Genomic DNA, 17,920 nt, shown 5'->3' with positions numbered 1-17,920 from the left:
ATAGACAAACATCCCTACGATACCAGGCGGTACTACAGTCCTGAAGAACACTCATAAATAATAAATAATAACTGAATTATGACACACTGCATGCTGCAGGTGAAGCATGTGTGAGAGCAGAACACAACAAGTATGTAGTACACACTGTATGTATTTAACTTGTCACGGTAATGGGCAGCTTTTTAGACAATAGACAAACAGCACTCAGACGCGATGACAGTAATATTATGTAACCCCCCCCCCCCCCCCCCCCCCTCCACACACACACACACACACACACACACCTCCCCCTTCTCCCCAGGACCCCCACCCGCCGGTTTGACGCAGTAACCTGAGTGGGTGGGTACTCTCTCTCTCTCTACTATGCGTGCACGACACGTGTGCATGTGCATGTGTGTGTGCGCGGCGTGGCTCCACCACTGCAGGGCCGATGGAAACGGGGCCAGTGTGACCTTGCTGATAACCAAGTCTACGTCTCGTCTCCTCCCCTCCCTCCCCTCCCACCCTTACCCTACCCTCCCCTCCCCTCCCACCCTCCCCTCCCCTCCCTCCCTCCCTCCCCTCCTTCCTGTGGGCAAAGAAAGAAAAAAACCCCATGGTGTCCAAATGATGGTCGTTTTCAGAATACCTTGACATGACACGCCGTGATGCATTATATAGCTCTCCCTCCTCCCCGCACAGTAACGACCCCATTGGCAGCACCTTGGGGAAAGTAACTAAGTACATTTACTTGGATATAACGACCCCATTGGCAGCACCTTGGGGAAAGTAACTAAGTACATTTACTTGGATGTAACGCTGCAATATTTTGATCGAGGTGCATTTGCTTTACTGTGTACTTACTTTGCTATATTTCTACTCCCACTACAGTACATCTCAGAGGCAAATGTGTACTTTTTCTACAATTATTTGACAGCTTTACTTACTTAGATTTAGTTACCTTTAGATAATTAATCCATTTTGACCTGAGATCATTTTCTAAAAATGTCTTCTACATCCTGACAGTTTTCTGAAAAAGCTATGTTTCTGTGTCAGACGTTCTTCGATTTTTCAAAAATAGCAGACCTACAAGCTCGTAGCGCGCCACTCGGTGGCACGCTATGAGCTTCTAGGTCTGCTATTTTTCAATAGCTAAAGCATAACATAATGCTAACACCAAAACGGGTTCCGGGTTAATAATACTAAAACATACATTAAGCACCTGAGCCCTATTTTACATTTTAGGCTATTCCAAAAAATAGCCGACCTATACTAGTCTGTATAGAAGCTCACATCACAACACGTCGTGATGCAATGCATTGTGGGAGCTTGTAAGGTTGCCTAATTTCGAAAAGACATTGGACAAGTTTTCTTAACATTTGAGTACTTTCACTTTGGTACTTCAAGAGCATGTCGAAGCTATATAGCCAATAAAATACCTTTGTACTTTTACTCAAAGTCAAAATAATAATTAAAATGGAGGCATTTACTGGTAAGGGCACGGTCACAAGTTAACACACTTTTATTCTACCTATGAGGGTGGATACCCAAAATAGTGTTCTTTTATTTTTTTGAGTGGTGCAACGACTCCTATAGACAGCTATGTGTGTGTGTCCCTGGGTCCCTTTGTCCGAGCACGAAAATGTGTCCAAGCCCGAAAATAGTGTTATAGCCTTTGTTCAGTGTCACTGTTGTACAGTCTAACACACAGACACACACAGGCCAGGGAGGATGGCTTGTACAGTACAGTACAGTACAGTACAGTACAGTACAGTACAGTACAGTACAGTACAGTACAGTACAGTACAGTACAGTACAGTACAGTACAGTACAGTACAGTACAGTACAGTACAGTACAGTTACTGTACTACAGTACAGCACCACTCACTTTAGATGGGTCTGATTATAATTATAATTATTTTAGCAATCCTCAAATGGCAGCAAACCGCTCCATTCCCATTGAAACGCATTGGCAGAAACACTGATGCATCGAGTGCAGTACTCATTTAAGTAAATGTACTTAGTTACTTTCCACCACTGCCTATGTGTATGGAGTCCCAATAAGGGGGTGGGGTGGGGGGGGGGGTGCAGCAGAGCACCTTGACACACAGACAGTGATGCATCACATCGCCCTCTCCCTGGACCACAGTATAACCTCTCTATGAGGCTGACCTGAGACCAGTGAACATGAAACAATGACAATATAACCTCTCCATGAGGCTGACCTGAGACCAGTGAACATGAAACAATGACAATATAACCTCTCCATGAGGCTGACCTGAGATCAGTGAACATGAAACAATGACAATATAACCTCTCCGTGAGGCTGACCTGAGAACAGTGAACATGAAACAATGAGAATATAACCTCTCCATGAGGCTGACCTGAGAACAGTGAACATGAAACAATGGCAATATAACCTCTCCGTGAGGCTGACCTGAGAACAGTGAACATGAAACAATGAGAATATAACCTCTCCACGAGGCTGACCTGAGAACAGTGAACATGAAACAATGGCAATATAACCTCTCCGTGAGGCTGACCTGAGAACAGTGAACATGAAACAATGACAATATAACCTCTCCACGAGGCTGACCTGAGAACAGTGAACATGAAACAATGGCAATATAACCTCTCCGTGAGGCTGACCTGAGAACAGTGAACATGAAACCCTGCCTGCACTGCAACTGCATGCATGCGTCCTTTTTATTGTATACGCTAGCATTCTCTTCTTAGCTTTTTGCACAGTCTGGGAATAGAAAGAATCATCTCTCTCTGTCTCTCTCTCTCTCTCTCTCTCTACCTCGCATGCTGGTTCGCTGTTATTCAATAGCTTCCTCCTCCTCCTCCACCTCCTCCTCATTGCATGTCTTTGTTATAACATTAATATTAAGAATAAGAATGCAGTATAAGCAAAATAAATAATTTAAATTAATAAAGAACCATAGGGGGTTCTCCTGTGACTGGCACTGCCAGCTCCGCTTAAAGAGATGCGTAGGCAGCAAAAACCCACGAGAGAGAGAGAGAGAGAGTGAGTGTGTGTGTGTGTGTGTGTGTGTGTGTGTGTGTGTGTGTGTGTGTGTGTGTGTGTGTGTGTGTGTGTGTGTGTGTGTGTGTGTGTGTGTGTGTGTGTGTGTGTGTGTGTGTGTGTGTGTGTGTGTGTGTGTGTGTGTGTGTGTGTGTGTGTGTGTGTGTGTGTGTGTGTGTGTGTGTGTGTGAGAGAGAGAGATGGAGAGAGATAGGAACCCATGGTGATACTGTATATTCAAAGATATGCACTACATTTTCACGATTTTTCCGGCACAGAGTTCCTCACTATGAGCTTGTGGATCTGCTATGTTTCTGCTATTTTTGAGGGGCGCTAGCCCCTCCTATATACAGGTTTAATGTTTGTTTTTAGTTCAATGTCGGTTTAAAAAAACGCCATTGACAATGAAGGGAAGATTTTCGTCATATTGTCTCTTTATTGTTAATGGCGTTTAACGTTTGAGTTGGCACCTTTTGTTTTTACATCACCTAATCAACATGAGTTAGACCTTAATATATTAGTGCCCTGTTAACTCATTCATTTGCTGAATGAGTTAACACACAAAACCAATCAGGTTATTTCCGTCTCAGAGTGAGTGGGAGTGGTCAAAACACACTAGAGATTATCGCCCATCGTCTCTGGATCCAAAAGAGTATCGCAACGGCGAGCTATTTTTGAATAGACAATTAAATTGGACCTGCGGTAAGTGGTTAATGCATGTCTTGTGTTAATCGTCCGAACCTGCAAAGTAACTCTAGCTGTCAGATATCGTGACGAGGACGACGCTTTATGACGACGTAACCGTAAATCGACCCATCACTGGCTTGCAAGGGTTTCTGGGAAACTGAGTTCAATTCAAGTCAACAGGGTTTTTCATAGAGACGCGTCCATACGCCATTGCTATGTGTTGCTGTTTAGCATAGCGCCGGTGGAATATTTTCAGCAGGATTTTCATGATATTTCATGATGACAATTATGACGCCGTGATTCTCATTCAAAGGTTAGTGTAAAAAAACACTGAAAGGGAGTTATTAGTGTGATTCATATAACGCAGTAAAAGCTCTTAAGTTATGCTTTCCCGCCACTGTCCTGGTGTGGACGAGTCAAACGAGACAACAGAGACCAGACCACACAAACACAATGAGACGGACGACATGAGTGGCTGCTTCCTGTGTTCAACGAGAGAGAGAGAGAGAGAGAGAGAGAGAGAGAACAGGGGGCGGTTCTGTGATGATTACAATGCTGCTATTTTTTACCAACGTAAGAAAAAAATCACACACGTGTGAACTGAGTGGTGCAATTCCCCCCCCCCCCCCTCTCTCTCTCTCTCTCTCTCACTCTCTCTCATTAGAGTCACTACCCCTCTCACTGTTTCTGGCGCCCCCTACTGCTATTATTAAGTCACATACTCATGCTCACACAGACAGACACACACACAAACAAACAAACAAGTACAAGGACATTGCAAGCTGGTTGTAGGAGTGGTTTGCACCACTCAAAAAACACCACCACACACCGGGCGTGATACTGGTGTGTGAGAGAGAGAGAGAGAGAGAGAGAGAGAGAGAGAGAGAGAGAGAGAGAGAGAGAGAGAGAGAGAGAGAGAGAGAGAGAGAGTGTGTGAACCGTAGGCCCAGGCAGGCTATGTGTTCGTATCCCCGGACCGGCACGTTAAAATTACCACCACTGAATTGCCCTTGAGCAAGGCATTGAACCTCTACCATGAAATGTTCTATGAGCAGGGCCTGGCTGTAAACAAGTTCTTGAGCTTAGTCCAGTTAAACATAGAATGGGTAAACATAATAACTTTCTTTCTTTCTTTCTTTGAGAAGAGAGTGAAAGAGAAACACACACACACACACACACACACACACACACACAGATGATGTATGGACTGTCAAGGCCAGAAAGTATTTTTTTGCCACTCAGTAGGCGTTCATGCATAACTTCCTGGTTTGAGGATGATGTCACGCGCATACCCTCTATAGAAACATTCTAGAACTCTGCTTTCAGCGTGCACGCACACACACACACGCACTCACACATGCACTCACACGCGCACTCACGCACACGGCCACAACAACAAGCCCTAATTGTGGGCCGAGAGCCGAGCTGCTGAAAACACTAGAGTGGCTGGTGGGAAAGTATGCGCTAAAAATGGCCACTTCCTGTTTTTTCTATGGGGGGGGGGGGGGGGGGGTGATGTGGGGGGGGGGGAGTGATACTGTATGTGCGACTTGTCTTGGAAACAGGCCCAGGCGTACAGTGGCATGACTGTTGTACAGTGATGATGACATGGGCTGGGAAATAAAACAAATAAAAGGACCGGACCGTCCCTCCCTCCCCCGTTTGACCTCCCTCCCCCCCCCCCCCCCCCCCCCCCCCCCCACGCCCATGCAGTTTGACCACATCACTCTCCATAACAAAGACCTGACCGACACACACAGAGAGAGAGAGAGAGAGAGAGAGTGACATGGTTGCCAAGTCTGCTTATATCCCGCGACTTTTGGCTCATTTTTTTCCAGAGATCCCTTTTCTTTTCTTTATATAGGCTAATTATTGGTATAATAAATTACTAAAACATTAATTATCATAGACATACACAGTATTTATAATGATAAATGCATCAAATATTTTTGTTATTAGGATTATATGGTCATATTATTGGGTTTGTTTTGGCTTGTTTTTGGAGGTGGGTTGGCTTATTTCTCTCACAAGAGTTGGCAACACTGGAGTGAAGGGCTCACAGCAGCAGTGTTGACTTCTATGCTATGACAAAAAAGAAAGTTTGTTGACTACCTGTTTTTCCACCGACGTAAACAAAATGGAAACCAAATGAAAACTAAGCTACGAGGACTAAAACTAAGACTAAATATGTATTGATAATTCCGTCAAACAAATAGAAACTATAGACTAAAATGTTAGGGAGGGACTATAGCGGAAAAGAGATCCAGCATAAGTCATTTCACACTTTGTTACATGCTGAAAATAGCAGATACACCAAGCTGTGAGCTTGTAGATCTGCCTTGTTCATTCAGCGAGTGTAAAATCGGCATCAAGGCCCGCCAAAAATACATTTTATATGTAAAATGTTATGTTATTTAGTCCGGGGGTTCCCAAAGTGGGGTCCGGGGACCCCCAGGGGTACCTGAGGGACTTCCAGGGGGTCCCCATGATAAATGGTAGCAGGAACCAAATGGACCATTATGGGTCTGTAACTCTGAGAGTGTACAAATGGAACCAAACTGACCCGTTAATTAATGCCATTAAATGGGGGTCTGTAGATTATCATGCATATCAAACTGGGGGTCCTTAAAATTAAACGGGTTGAGAATCACTGGTCTCTGGAATATATTTTCTAATGGGGGTCCGCGGGCTAATAAATGTCAATGTGGGGGTCCTTGACATGAAAACATTTGGGAACCACTGATTTAGTCGACTGAAACTAGAACGAACCAACACTAAAACATGTCAGGTGACCTGGTGAGACCTCACCACATGGCTAGGGCTTCTTCACTGCATTGCTGGAACGACCCACTTGGCTTGGATGATACGAGGGAGCGATATGTGTGTGTGTGTGACTGTGTGATTGTGTGTGTGTGTGTGTGTGTGTGTGTGTGTGTGTGTGTGTGTGTGTGTGTGTGTGTGTGTGTGTGTGTGTGTGTGACGTACAGTGTCAGGAGCCAGTGTCTGTCTCGGCTATAACAAGGCTCCAGGCACACAGAGGCACAGCGCAGCAGAGAGCAGAGAGCAGAGCTGAGAAACCGACGCCGGTCTCTGGGTCATTACACCAGCAGCGGCCCCTGTACTGCACCGCCAGACTCTTTAAATCAACTCCAACATCCTCTTCCTTCCTTCTCTCTCTCTCTGTGCTCTGGTCTCGCTGCGCGGCTTCACAGACGGTACATTTATAGAATGTACCGGCGCCTCTCGCTCCATACCAAGCCCTTTACAATGTGCATTACATTCAGTCACACACATGATGGCAGAGGAAACCATCATGTTTATGTCAGGCATGAGGCACCGACCTATAGTTGCGCATCAGGAGCATCAGTTTGGGTTTCAGTGTCTTGCTCAAGGACACTTTGACGCTTATGTATGTGTGTGTGTGTGTGTGTGTGTGTGTGTGTGTGTGTGTGTGTGTGTGTGTGTGTGTGTGTGTGTGTGATAGATTTCAGGAGGTGTAGTTGTAGTTCCAGACTCTAAATAGTTGTCTGGCTTCAACGCAAGACTAAAAGCCATCTTTCTAACTCTGCCCTCAATAATTTATTTCGATGGGGCGACGATAACAGCTGCTCAACTTGGTGGTTTCTGTTGACCCCCCCCCCCCCCCTGCTCTCACTGCTGGCCTGAGCAGAGCAATGTCTCTCTCTCCTCTCTTCTCACAATAGGAATGCCAAACCCCCCCCCAGCCCAATCCTAACAATCGTTAACAGAGAAGGCAGCTCCGATAAGGATCAGCAGCTCCACTCATTCGGGGGCCGTCCCGTGTCTGATGCGCTGGGGGGGGGGGGGGGTGGTGGTGGGGGGGGGGGATGCCCGGGGGTCATTAGTGGCAACTCGCTGACCCCATGTTGGACACACTGACTGCCGTCACTGGCAGGTTTTGTCATGGTTCTTAAAGTGATGGCATTTATTCTGACAATAGCAGCCCAAGAGGTTACTTTGGAGTGCCACAATTGATTGTATTTTTCTAGTCTATGAGGTGACAGTACTTCATTAGACACCCTGGAGTCGTCTTTATGTGCAATGGTGTATTAACTACAACTACAGCTGTGGGTGCGGCTTCAGTTCAGGTGGATCACCACCCACCACCAGGCAAACCAGGCATACTTAATGAACTGGTGGGCGTGTCCACATAAAAACAACATTTTAACAAATACTGTACACTTTTTTGGAGAAAATTCTTCTTCCTTATATAACAATAAGACCTGATGATCATGTTTTAGGGTGGAAAAAAATCGTGGCACTCCATCTTTAACCCATTCTGACCGGGCACCCATTTTGGTGTCAGCATCGTGTCGTGCTTTAGCTATTGAAAAATAGCAGATCTACAAGCTCATGAGCTTGTAGATCTGCTATTTTTGAAAAATCGAAGACACTTTTAGAATCTGATCTCAGGTCAGAATGGGTTAATAATGAAACTGTCAGGATGTAATAGACATTTTTAGAATCTGATCTCAGGTCAGAATGGGTTAAGATGTTTTTATATTGATAGATCAACAGTAGCTTGACAGGAAAGGGAGAGAGAGAGAGATGTGGGGGGGGAAGACACGCAGCAAAGCTTGTCGGGATCGGGACTCGAACCCACGGCGCGCTGTCAGGCTGGATTACCAGCCTATAGGTGCATGGACCGCTCGGCCGGGCCAGGCCAGGCCAAAGCAGGCTATTAACGGGTCCATTTGGTTACATTTGTACACTCTCAGAGTTAAATCAACATTGATTTTACAATATAAATTGGGGGTCCCCAGAGATAGAAATGCCATTAAACATGGGTCTATTATATAGACTAATATGCATGTCAAACAGGTTGAGATAATCACTGCTAGGGCCGTAAAACTCTTCTCTTATGGGAGGGTCTCTGGCATATCTTTTCAAATGGGGGGTCCGCGGGTCTAATTAGTGTAAATCAGGGGGTCCTTGACCCATTCTGAACGGGCACCCATTTTGGTGTCGGCATCATGTTATGCTTTAGCTATTTAAAAATAGCAGATCTACAAGCTCATATCGCGCCACCGAGTGGCGCGATACGAGCTTGTAGGTCTGCTATTTTTTTTTAAATCGAAGAACGACTGACATTTTTAGAATCTGATCTCAGGTCAGAATGGGTTCATCAGACCAGTGTGTGTCCAGTGGAAACCTCATATGAATCTGTTCTCAGGTCAGAATGGGTTAGTGTCAATCTGGGGGTCCTTGACAAGCGGTAAAAGCAGCGGTGGGGGCCTCAGCGGGCCCTTGGTCAGGTGCACGGAACACTTGAACAGAACCGCGTGTAACGAGGCAGTGAGACACAGCGGTGGTGAACTAGCGGTCACAGACACAGAGCCTCACTCACATCAGACCAGGAATGGACTGACGACACCCTGGGGGACGATGTGCACCGATATGGATTTGGAAACACAATCAGACAACTATAGTCACAGATACCGTTTCCGACCGCGTCGCAGATACAATTAGCCTTTATTGTTCCCTATAGCCATCAGGGGAAATATATATACGTATATATATATATATATATATATAATTATATACATGTGTCCATGCTCAATACAAAATATACAAATATCACGATAGTTTATCCGACAGCCACTGCAGGAGCAATGATGGGTACTGTATACGTGTGATGATGATAAAACTACAGCACGTTTTGTGCAAGGTTGTGTGCGATAGGATCGTAACACGTTCACTTCCTTCACACGTACAGTACACATCTGCGCACACACACATCTGCACACACACACACACACACACACACACACACACACACACACACACACACACACACACACACACACACACACACACACACACACACACACACACACACACACACACACACACACGCACACACGCACACGCACACATCTACACACACACATCTGTGGACGAAGGCGCTGGCACAGTTTAACTACAATTATGCTACCAGCTAGCAGCACAGAAATAATTAAAAGATCACAATCTAGATTAAGAAACCTACGCAATCTCATAATTCCTAAATTATCAATATTTTCATGGCAGAAATGAGAATCGTGGGAGAAATAGTGATCACAATTTTTGTGGAGGGAAAAAAAATCGAGATTCACATTTGAGCAACAAGAATCGTGCAAGCAGCACGCGTGCGTGCGTGCGCCCGGGGGGGGGGTCTCACCTTAATGGGGTCGACGCTGAAGCGGATCTTCCTGGAGGGCGGCGGGTCCTCTTCGGGCGGCAGGCCGCTGACCTCCACACAGCTGGACTCAGGCTCGTAGCTATCATCCTCCTCCTCTTCCTCCTCCTCTTCCTCCTCCTCCTCCTCCTGCTCGTCAGCCTGGCTCCCCCCGAAGTCCTCGCCCACCGCGCTGTACGCGCTGATGTCCAGCGAGTCCGGCTCCTCCTTTAGGGTCCCGTCTTCGTCCCTGGCCGCGTCCGTCCCCCTCTTGGCCTCCGTCTCTCTGTCGGTGCGCAGCGGCCCCGGCTTATCCGGCGAGCCCTGGCGGTCGTCGCCCTCCCAAGAACCGCCGTTCTCCAGCGAGCGGTGGCGAGCGTCGTCCCGGGAGCGCCGCTCCCCGGGGGCGTCCTCGTCCTTGGCCTCCACGCCCGCGTCCGAGACCGTCTTCGTCGTCCGCTGGCGGTCTTCCGAGAGCTCCTCCTCGGCGGAGGTCTGCGGCGCCCCCTGGCTCCCGTTCTGGTGGTCCCCCCCCCTGTTGTTCAGGCTGTCGCCGGACGCCGCCGCCTTCGCCCCCCTGGGCCCGCCCCGCGACGCCGGAGGCGCGCCGCCGCCGCTCTCTTGGAGGCCCGCCTCCTGGCCCTGGCCGCCGCCGGACGCGGGCGGGGGGAAGGCCGCCGTGGCCCGGCTGGCCCTCTTGGTGATGAGCTTGGAGTTGAGCTGCACGCCCACCTAGTGGAGATTTGGACAGCACACTTTGGATTGAAGTAATATCACACGAGAGGGTGTTGGCGTGCAATAATGACGATAAATAACACCGTCTCGGCATCGCAGGCGTGCAATAATGATGATAAAGAACACCCTAACATGTAATATTGCAATTATGCTAACAGTTACCCTTAAAACTAAGATTATCGCAGAGAAATAATATTTTTTCAATGACTGTCATTAGACTACGGCCACAAATGTCCCTTTTACCCTTTTAATGTCCCTTTTACCTTCTTAATGTTTTTTTAAAAGGCTTTGCCTCTTTTTAATGTGTCTATTGTTTTTAAATGTGAAGCACCATGAGCCATGGAGAACGGTATTTTGCTCCCCTGTATGCCCAGTGTATATTGTGGAAGTGACAATAAATCTGATTGATTGATTGATTGATTGATTGATTGATTGAAGAAACTAAGCTAGCCTAGCCACCGGAGAGAAAAGCATGTTGAATTATTTGTTTTGATTAGGTGTTGCTATTATCAGACCGAGTAGAGAAAAAAATTGCCATTTTATCATGATTATTAGTGAGGACCTATTATATGAAGACAGGTTGAAAAGTGGTGAAGTGGTCCTTTAAGAGGAGGAGGGAGACCCGCATTTATGCCCGAAGAAGGATCCCAAGAGCGAAACGTTGCCTTGACTCTGAAATAAAACCTCCTGAAGCAGCAAGTGGCGGGTTAGAGATCAGCCGAATGCGCATGTGCATAATTATAAGCCGCCCGTTGTCCGACCGCAATTAATTAATTAATCCAATTAATCCGCACCACCCGCCATCCACTGTGCATGCAATCCATTGCACCCAGCGTATACTGTATAAGCAATCTACAAGCTCACAACGCGTCGCAGCGACACGCTGTGAGCTTGTAGATCGGCTATTTATACGTACTTGTACAAACAATGTCACTCACCACTCTCTCGACAGTTCACCAGAGTTACGTAGTGGTTGTATATATATCCGTCTCCATGGTAACACGCTGTCCACGTTCTCACATTGCAACGTATTTTCATACAGCATATCTCCAGCGGTCATCGGCAGGGTAAAGAACTTAATCATTCCCAGACCCACGCCAAACCTATATTCCTCCCTTCTGTTTCACTAATAGTTTTAAGTTTCTCTCAGTCTCACTAGCTGCCTGTTAGCAACGTTAGCGTAGCTGCCTAGGAGACCACTGTGTTGTTGTTGTTGTTGTGCAACAGGACCCGACTTCATAGGCGGCTGATTTGTGCCAGATCATGTCATTAAAATACTACTAACGCACGCATGCCGAGATTGTGTGCGTTTTAAAAGCTATAATAGATAGATGCCATTAATTTATTTCCCGTATTATTTCACCCGCAGTTTATCCAATATTAATTTATAATATATTGAACTGACCCAAATCCACCCTAAACTGCGGTTACCCCCGGCTAAATGTGCCACCCGCTGGTCTCTAGTGCGGGTCTCTCCCTCCTTAAACGTCATAGTTAAGTGGAAAAAGACGAGATCAACCCCTATATATACGTGGCACCCACCTTGGCGCTGACTCCCCGGGAGGAGGGCAGCGGCGGCGTGGAGGACAGGCGGTGCAGGTTGTTCCGGAGCTCGGCCGCCCTCTCGAACACGGCGCTCAGCTGGCTGACGGTGGGCGACACCGCCTCGCTGGTGTCCAGAGAGTCTAGGGACTCTGTGCTGCCGTTGAACCGCGCCACGTCCAGACGGCCGTGACCGTCCTGGGAAGGAAGGAGGAAGAACACTGATAGATTAGTATTAACTAGGGCTTTAAGCAACTAGTCGACTATTCAACTAGTCGACCTAGTAAATCCACTATTAAAGATTGGTCGACTTGTTGGTGGAACGTTTTTCTTTATGCCTCCAGATCAACTAGATTATAGTTATAGTCACCAATGCACAGTTTTTAAATGTACAAATATTTATTTCCAAAAAAAACTACCCATTGTTTTTTTACATAATAGGTAGTTAAACAACTAGTAAACTAGTCAACTAGTAAAAATGACTAGAAGTGAAAGCCCTAGTATTAACCCATTTAGACTTGAGGACGAATCTACAAATGTCTTCGAAATCCTGACAGTTTTCTGAACTGTTTCTGTCAGTGGTTTTCAAACGTTTTCATGCCAAGGACCCCCAAAAATATATTTAATTGGCCGCCGACCCCAATCTGAAAATATGTTGTTCCAGGACAACAAAATATGTTGTCCTGTGGGAAACCTCACATGTACAAAACTGTTATTTTTCAGGATTTGTTTTCTTTTTAAATAGCAAGAAATAGTGGATCTACAAGCTTGCAGATCTGCTACTTCCGATGCTTTTGTGTGATGCTCCTGACATCCAGCGATATACTACATTAGACTGCTAGTTTTGCAGCAGCAGCTCTTCTTTGGCACCTGGAAGGACCCTGTAAACAGTACCTGGAAGCCCCCCCCCCAGGGCTTGTCGGCCTTCATCAGGACCCTGTAAACCGTACCTGGAAGCCCCCCGAAGCCTTGTCGGCCTTCATCAGGACCCTGGTGCTGGCCAGCTTGTCCTGCCTCTCCTGCTGCTGCTGCTGCTCGAAGATGCGCCTCGTCTCCTGCAGCTTGGAGTAGCTGGGCGAGGAGGCGCGCGGGTGCCCGCCCCCGCCGCCGCCGTTCTCCGCCTTGGGGTCGAACTTGTGGACGCGCTCGGACACGCTGGAGGTGCCCAGCTTGAGCAGTGCGCTGTGAATAATAATAGTAAAACGTTACTTATTTGAAGAATAGGACCTTTCATGACATGCACCTTTCGTGACATGCAGCTCCAAAGTGCTTCACAGAGCAATGGAGAAACAAGAATTATACAACAGGTCGTTTTGAGGAAGCAATCCGGTCGGTTGAACGTCTTTCTAGCCGTGCTTCAAACCACATTATTTCAACGCCTGATCAAAACAAACAATTCAGCCGTGCGTTTCTCTCAGAGCGCAGCAGACTCGGTGGCTAGGCTAGCTATAGTTTCTTGGGACATTTGTGGCTGTAGTGTCTACATCTTGTCATTGAATTTTTTTATTATTCAGCGATTTTCTTAGTTTTAAGGGTAACTGTTGTATAATTGCAATAATTACACTCGAGTTGGTGGTGTAACGTCATTAATGCACTTCTGCTTTTGTGTCAAATGCACTTCTGCTTTGACGCAGAAGTGCATAAATGACGTTAAACCACGCCCTCGAGTGTAATATTGCTTAATTGATTACATCAATTAATTACCAGCTGCTGCCTTATATCCCATGGCTGAGAGGTCGGCTCGAGGCAAAAAGTGTTTGTTTGCCTATAGAGACGAGGCAGCCAATCAGGACGATAGGTTGTCAGTACAGCCAATGAGAAACATAGGCCTCAACTACAGAACGTGGGCGTAAAAGCACCGGAGAAAGAACATTGCCGCGCTACGAAAAATCGTGAAAATGTGGCGCTAATCTTTGAATATATATATTCTTTCAGAGCGAACGTTTTTAACTCTTTTTAAATCTTTGCTTCTGGGGGAGATCCCTAGAACAACATATTTTCAGATCATTATACATCCTCATCATCTCAGGAACAACTGAATTAATGTGATTGCTTAGCCAATTTGCTCGTCTACATATGAGGTAAACTTTCCGTTCATTGTCAATGGCATTTAATGTTTGTGTTGTCACAAATTCACATCATATTTGAAGGACATATATGACCTAATTTCTCCTTTCATTGTCAATGGCAAATATGAGACGTGTGGGGACATAAGCTGTATATAGGAGGGGCTAGCCTCAAAAGGTTGACCACCACTGACATACAGTAGAAACATAGGGTTTTACAGAAAACTGTCAGGATTTAGAAGCACGTTTTTTATTTTTTAATCTGCCTCAGGTCAAAATGGGATAAAAATCAATCCTAAACCAGTGTTGTTTTTGAAAAATATGTCCGTCGACTACCTTTTTTTCACTGACGAAAACGTAATGGAAACTACATGAAAACTAAGCTATGATGACAAAAACTAAATGACTAAATATACTGTCGATTTCGTCAACAAACTAGACTAAAATGTTAGGAAGGGACTAGTGGACAAGAGATGCAGTATAAGTCATTTTACACTTGGTTGCATGCTGAAAATAGCAGCTTGTAGATCGGCTATTTTCAGCAAGTGTGAAATCAGCCATTACGACGGCATCAATGCACGCCAAAATACATTTTAGTCGACTTAAATCTTATAATATTTAGTCGACTAAAAGTAGACTAAAACACTAAAACATTCCGGGGTGACTAAAATGTGTCTAAAACTAATTGAAAACTATTCCAAGAGACTAAATGACTAAAACTAAAATAAAAAATTTCTGTTAACCCATTCTGGGCGGAAACCCCTTTTGGTGTTAGCATTATGTTGTGCTTTAGCTATTGAAAAATAGCAGATCTACAAGCTCATAGCGCGCCACCGAGTGGTGCGCTACGAGCTTGTAGGTCTGCTATTTTAGAAAAATCGAAGAACGACTGACATAGAAACATAGCTTTTTCAAAAACTGTCATTTTCAAAGAGACATTTTTAGAATCTGATCTCAGGTGAGAATGGGTTAAAAACAACACTAGTCCTAAACACACTAACCAACCTGTGGTCGACGTTCTCGTTCAGGCTGCCCGCCCTGGGCAGGGACAGGCGGACCGAGCCGCCGCCGTTGTTCCCGCCCGCCGCCGCCACCGCCACGTCCTCTCCCTCGGAGCCGTCGGCGCCTCCGGGGGGCGCCGTCGTCATCTGCTGGAACATGTTCTTGATGCGATGCACGTTGGAGCCGTACCTATACGGAGGAGAAGAGCGTAACGTTGTCGTCCAAAAAGCCAAATCAAGGACCCCCAGAATTATCTGGATTTTCGCTGCGGACCCCCGTCTGAAAATATATTCTTCCATTTTTGAAGAACACGCACATGCAGTATAGTATACGTCATCAGACCTATATTCACCCTTCAACTTCTTGTTTATGTCTGTTTATGTATGTTTATGTCCATTTATATTGTAAAAGCAATGTTAAATCTGAGAGTTTCAATGGGTGCATTTTATTTACATGTAGCTGGGGACATGGGGGAACTCCCCCCATGCAGGGCCCCTAAACTACACACACACACACACGTGCGTTGCGAAAGTAGCTACACACACACACACATGTACGTTGCGAAAGTACACACACACACACACACACACACACACACACACACACGTGCGTTGCAAAAGTAGCTGGAAGGAAGTGTTTACCTGGGCTGGCGGAAGGAAACGTGTGAATTAAGCTGAGGCTCCGTCAGTGTGTGTATGGACCCGTGCGTGCGTTGCGAACAGTGCCGTCGCTACCTATACGCGCAGTACGCGCTGCGAGTAGGGCAACACGCCGAGGGGGGGCAACAAAATGTGCCAAAAAGCGCCAAGCCGACCCTCAAAATAACTAATTTTCTCTGCGGCTCCACCGCGTAATAACGAGCGGCCGTGTGTGTGTGTGTCCTCACAAACAATGAAAATAGCTGATCTGCATGAGGAAATGCAGCGCTCTCGTCGGGAGGGGGGCAGCACAAATATCCTACGAGTAGGGCAACCAAATGGTCAGCTACGGCCCTGGTTTGCGAAAGTAGTTGCAGCAACGGGTGAAAGAAAGTGTGTTGTGCTGTGTACTGTGTGCTATGTTTGTTGTGTTGCGGCGGTAGCTGTGTGTGTGTGTGTGTGTGTGTGTGTGTGTGTGTGTGTGTGTGTGTGTGTGTGTGTGTGTGTGTGCCGTGGTGTATAGGGCACTCTTTGTTGTGTTGCGGCGGTAGCTAGAGGAAGCATGCCAGTGGGGTAACAGTGAGAACGGTGGCCTGTGATGCAGGTGTCGCTAAGGGGCGGAGGTGTGTGAGGGTGCGAGGTTGCGCGTTTTAAGTCGACATTTTAACCCATTTTGGGGCGGGAACCCCTTTTGGTGTTTCAAACATTATGTTATAATTTAGCTATTGAAAAATAGCAGATCTACAAGCTCATAGCGCGCCACCGAGTGGCGCGCTACGAGCTTGTAGGTCTGCTATTTTTGGAAGAAAAAAAAAACGTGAAAATGTGGCGCAAATCCTGACAGAAAACTGTCAGGATTTAGAAGACATTTTAGAAATTTCGACGTCAGGCCTAAATGGGTTAATTCACTAATAAAGTAATTATTAATTTGTAATTTGTTAAATGGGAAAAGGGGCTTCGTTGAGACCTCCATATTATTATGGTCAATTATGTGTGAAAAGTGTGAGTGATTTGGTGCAGGCAGTGTGGAGCGAGTGTTTCTGACACTCAGACACACATGCAGACATTCAGACATTGGCTTAATTATAGTTTGATGATGATTGATTTGATTTGATGATGATGATGATTATAGTTTGATGATGATTTGATTTGATGATTGATTTATTATTTTAGACTTTGTCCAAACAATAGCGAATTTAATATTGAGGTGCCTAACATACGTACATACATACATACATACAGTCATACATACATACATCCCATGATAATTAAAGGGGCATTCCACTCATTTCAACATTTTACTAAGTCAGAGCTGTTGAGTTGAAATAATAAAAAGTCCCCACATTCTGTTTCGTAGAACTAGAGGTATGAACATGGTGAATCATGTGATTTTTTTTTCATACTCCAGCTCTATAAATGACATATAGTAAAAATGTTGAAAATGAGTGGAATGCCCCTTTAATAGCCGTATATATATATGCATTGTGAGTGTATATTATAATAATAATAGCCTCTACTGTACCCTAACCTGCGGCCTCGGGGGGCGGGGCCCTCCTGCATCACCTCCCCGTTGGCCGCCGCGGCCGCGGCCCCCCCTCCGGCTGCATTGTTGTCCTTAACGGGCCGAAGGGCCTGCATGCCCGCCTCGTAGGCGTTCCGGTGCGGGGACGGGCTCCGGAGCGAGCCGCTGCTGCTCTTCATGGTGGTGGTGGAGGAGGAGGAGGATGAGGATGGTGGTGATGTGGATTCGGTCTTCATCATATTGGTCGGTGCGTGGCGTGGTGCTGCTGGTGGTGGTGGTGGGGGGTCCAGTTAGATGAGCTCTGACTGACTGACTGAGAGCCAGTATAGGGACCGTCACACACGGTGACAGTCACAGCATCAGCGGCATGATTCTAGAGTCACCTTCTCCCCGTTCTGTCGCTCTGTCTGTCGGTCTGTCTCCCACTGGGCGAGCCGACAGAAGCCAACCAACCAACACCCAGCAGCGATACGGTCAAATCCTACAGACTACAGCAGCAGCAGCGACAGATGGGAGGGAGAGAGAGAGAGAGAGAGAGGGGAT

General features: G+C 46.4%; 1 protein-coding gene across 1 annotated transcript in view; it reads right to left on the bottom strand.

The window, feature by feature from the left end:
- LOC310874770 (neurabin-2-like) overlaps positions 1-17,693 on the bottom strand; it is an 82,246-nt gene extending 64,553 nt beyond the window's left edge. Inside the window, exons 1-5 of the mRNA XM_083787633.1 lie at positions 17,378-17,693; positions 15,221-15,406; positions 13,100-13,331; positions 12,150-12,347; positions 9,876-10,604 (exon numbers count right to left, since the gene is read on the bottom strand). Coding sequence (XP_083643759.1) covers positions 9,876-10,604; positions 12,150-12,347; positions 13,100-13,331; positions 15,221-15,406; positions 17,378-17,616 — 1,584 coding nt within the window. The 5' untranslated portion in view covers positions 17,617-17,693. The remainder of the gene's footprint in view (positions 1-9,875; positions 10,605-12,149; positions 12,348-13,099; positions 13,332-15,220; positions 15,407-17,377) is intronic.
- Between the last annotated feature and the right edge of the window lie 227 nt (positions 17,694-17,920).

The sequence above is a fragment of the Protomyctophum parallelum genome, assembly GCF_964188405.1.
Source record: "Protomyctophum parallelum genome assembly, chromosome: 17".
NCBI lineage: Eukaryota > Metazoa > Chordata > Actinopteri > Myctophiformes > Myctophidae > Protomyctophum > Protomyctophum parallelum.
Note: the sequence above shows the minus strand (reverse complement) of the source record. Positions and strands in the feature narration are given on the sequence as shown.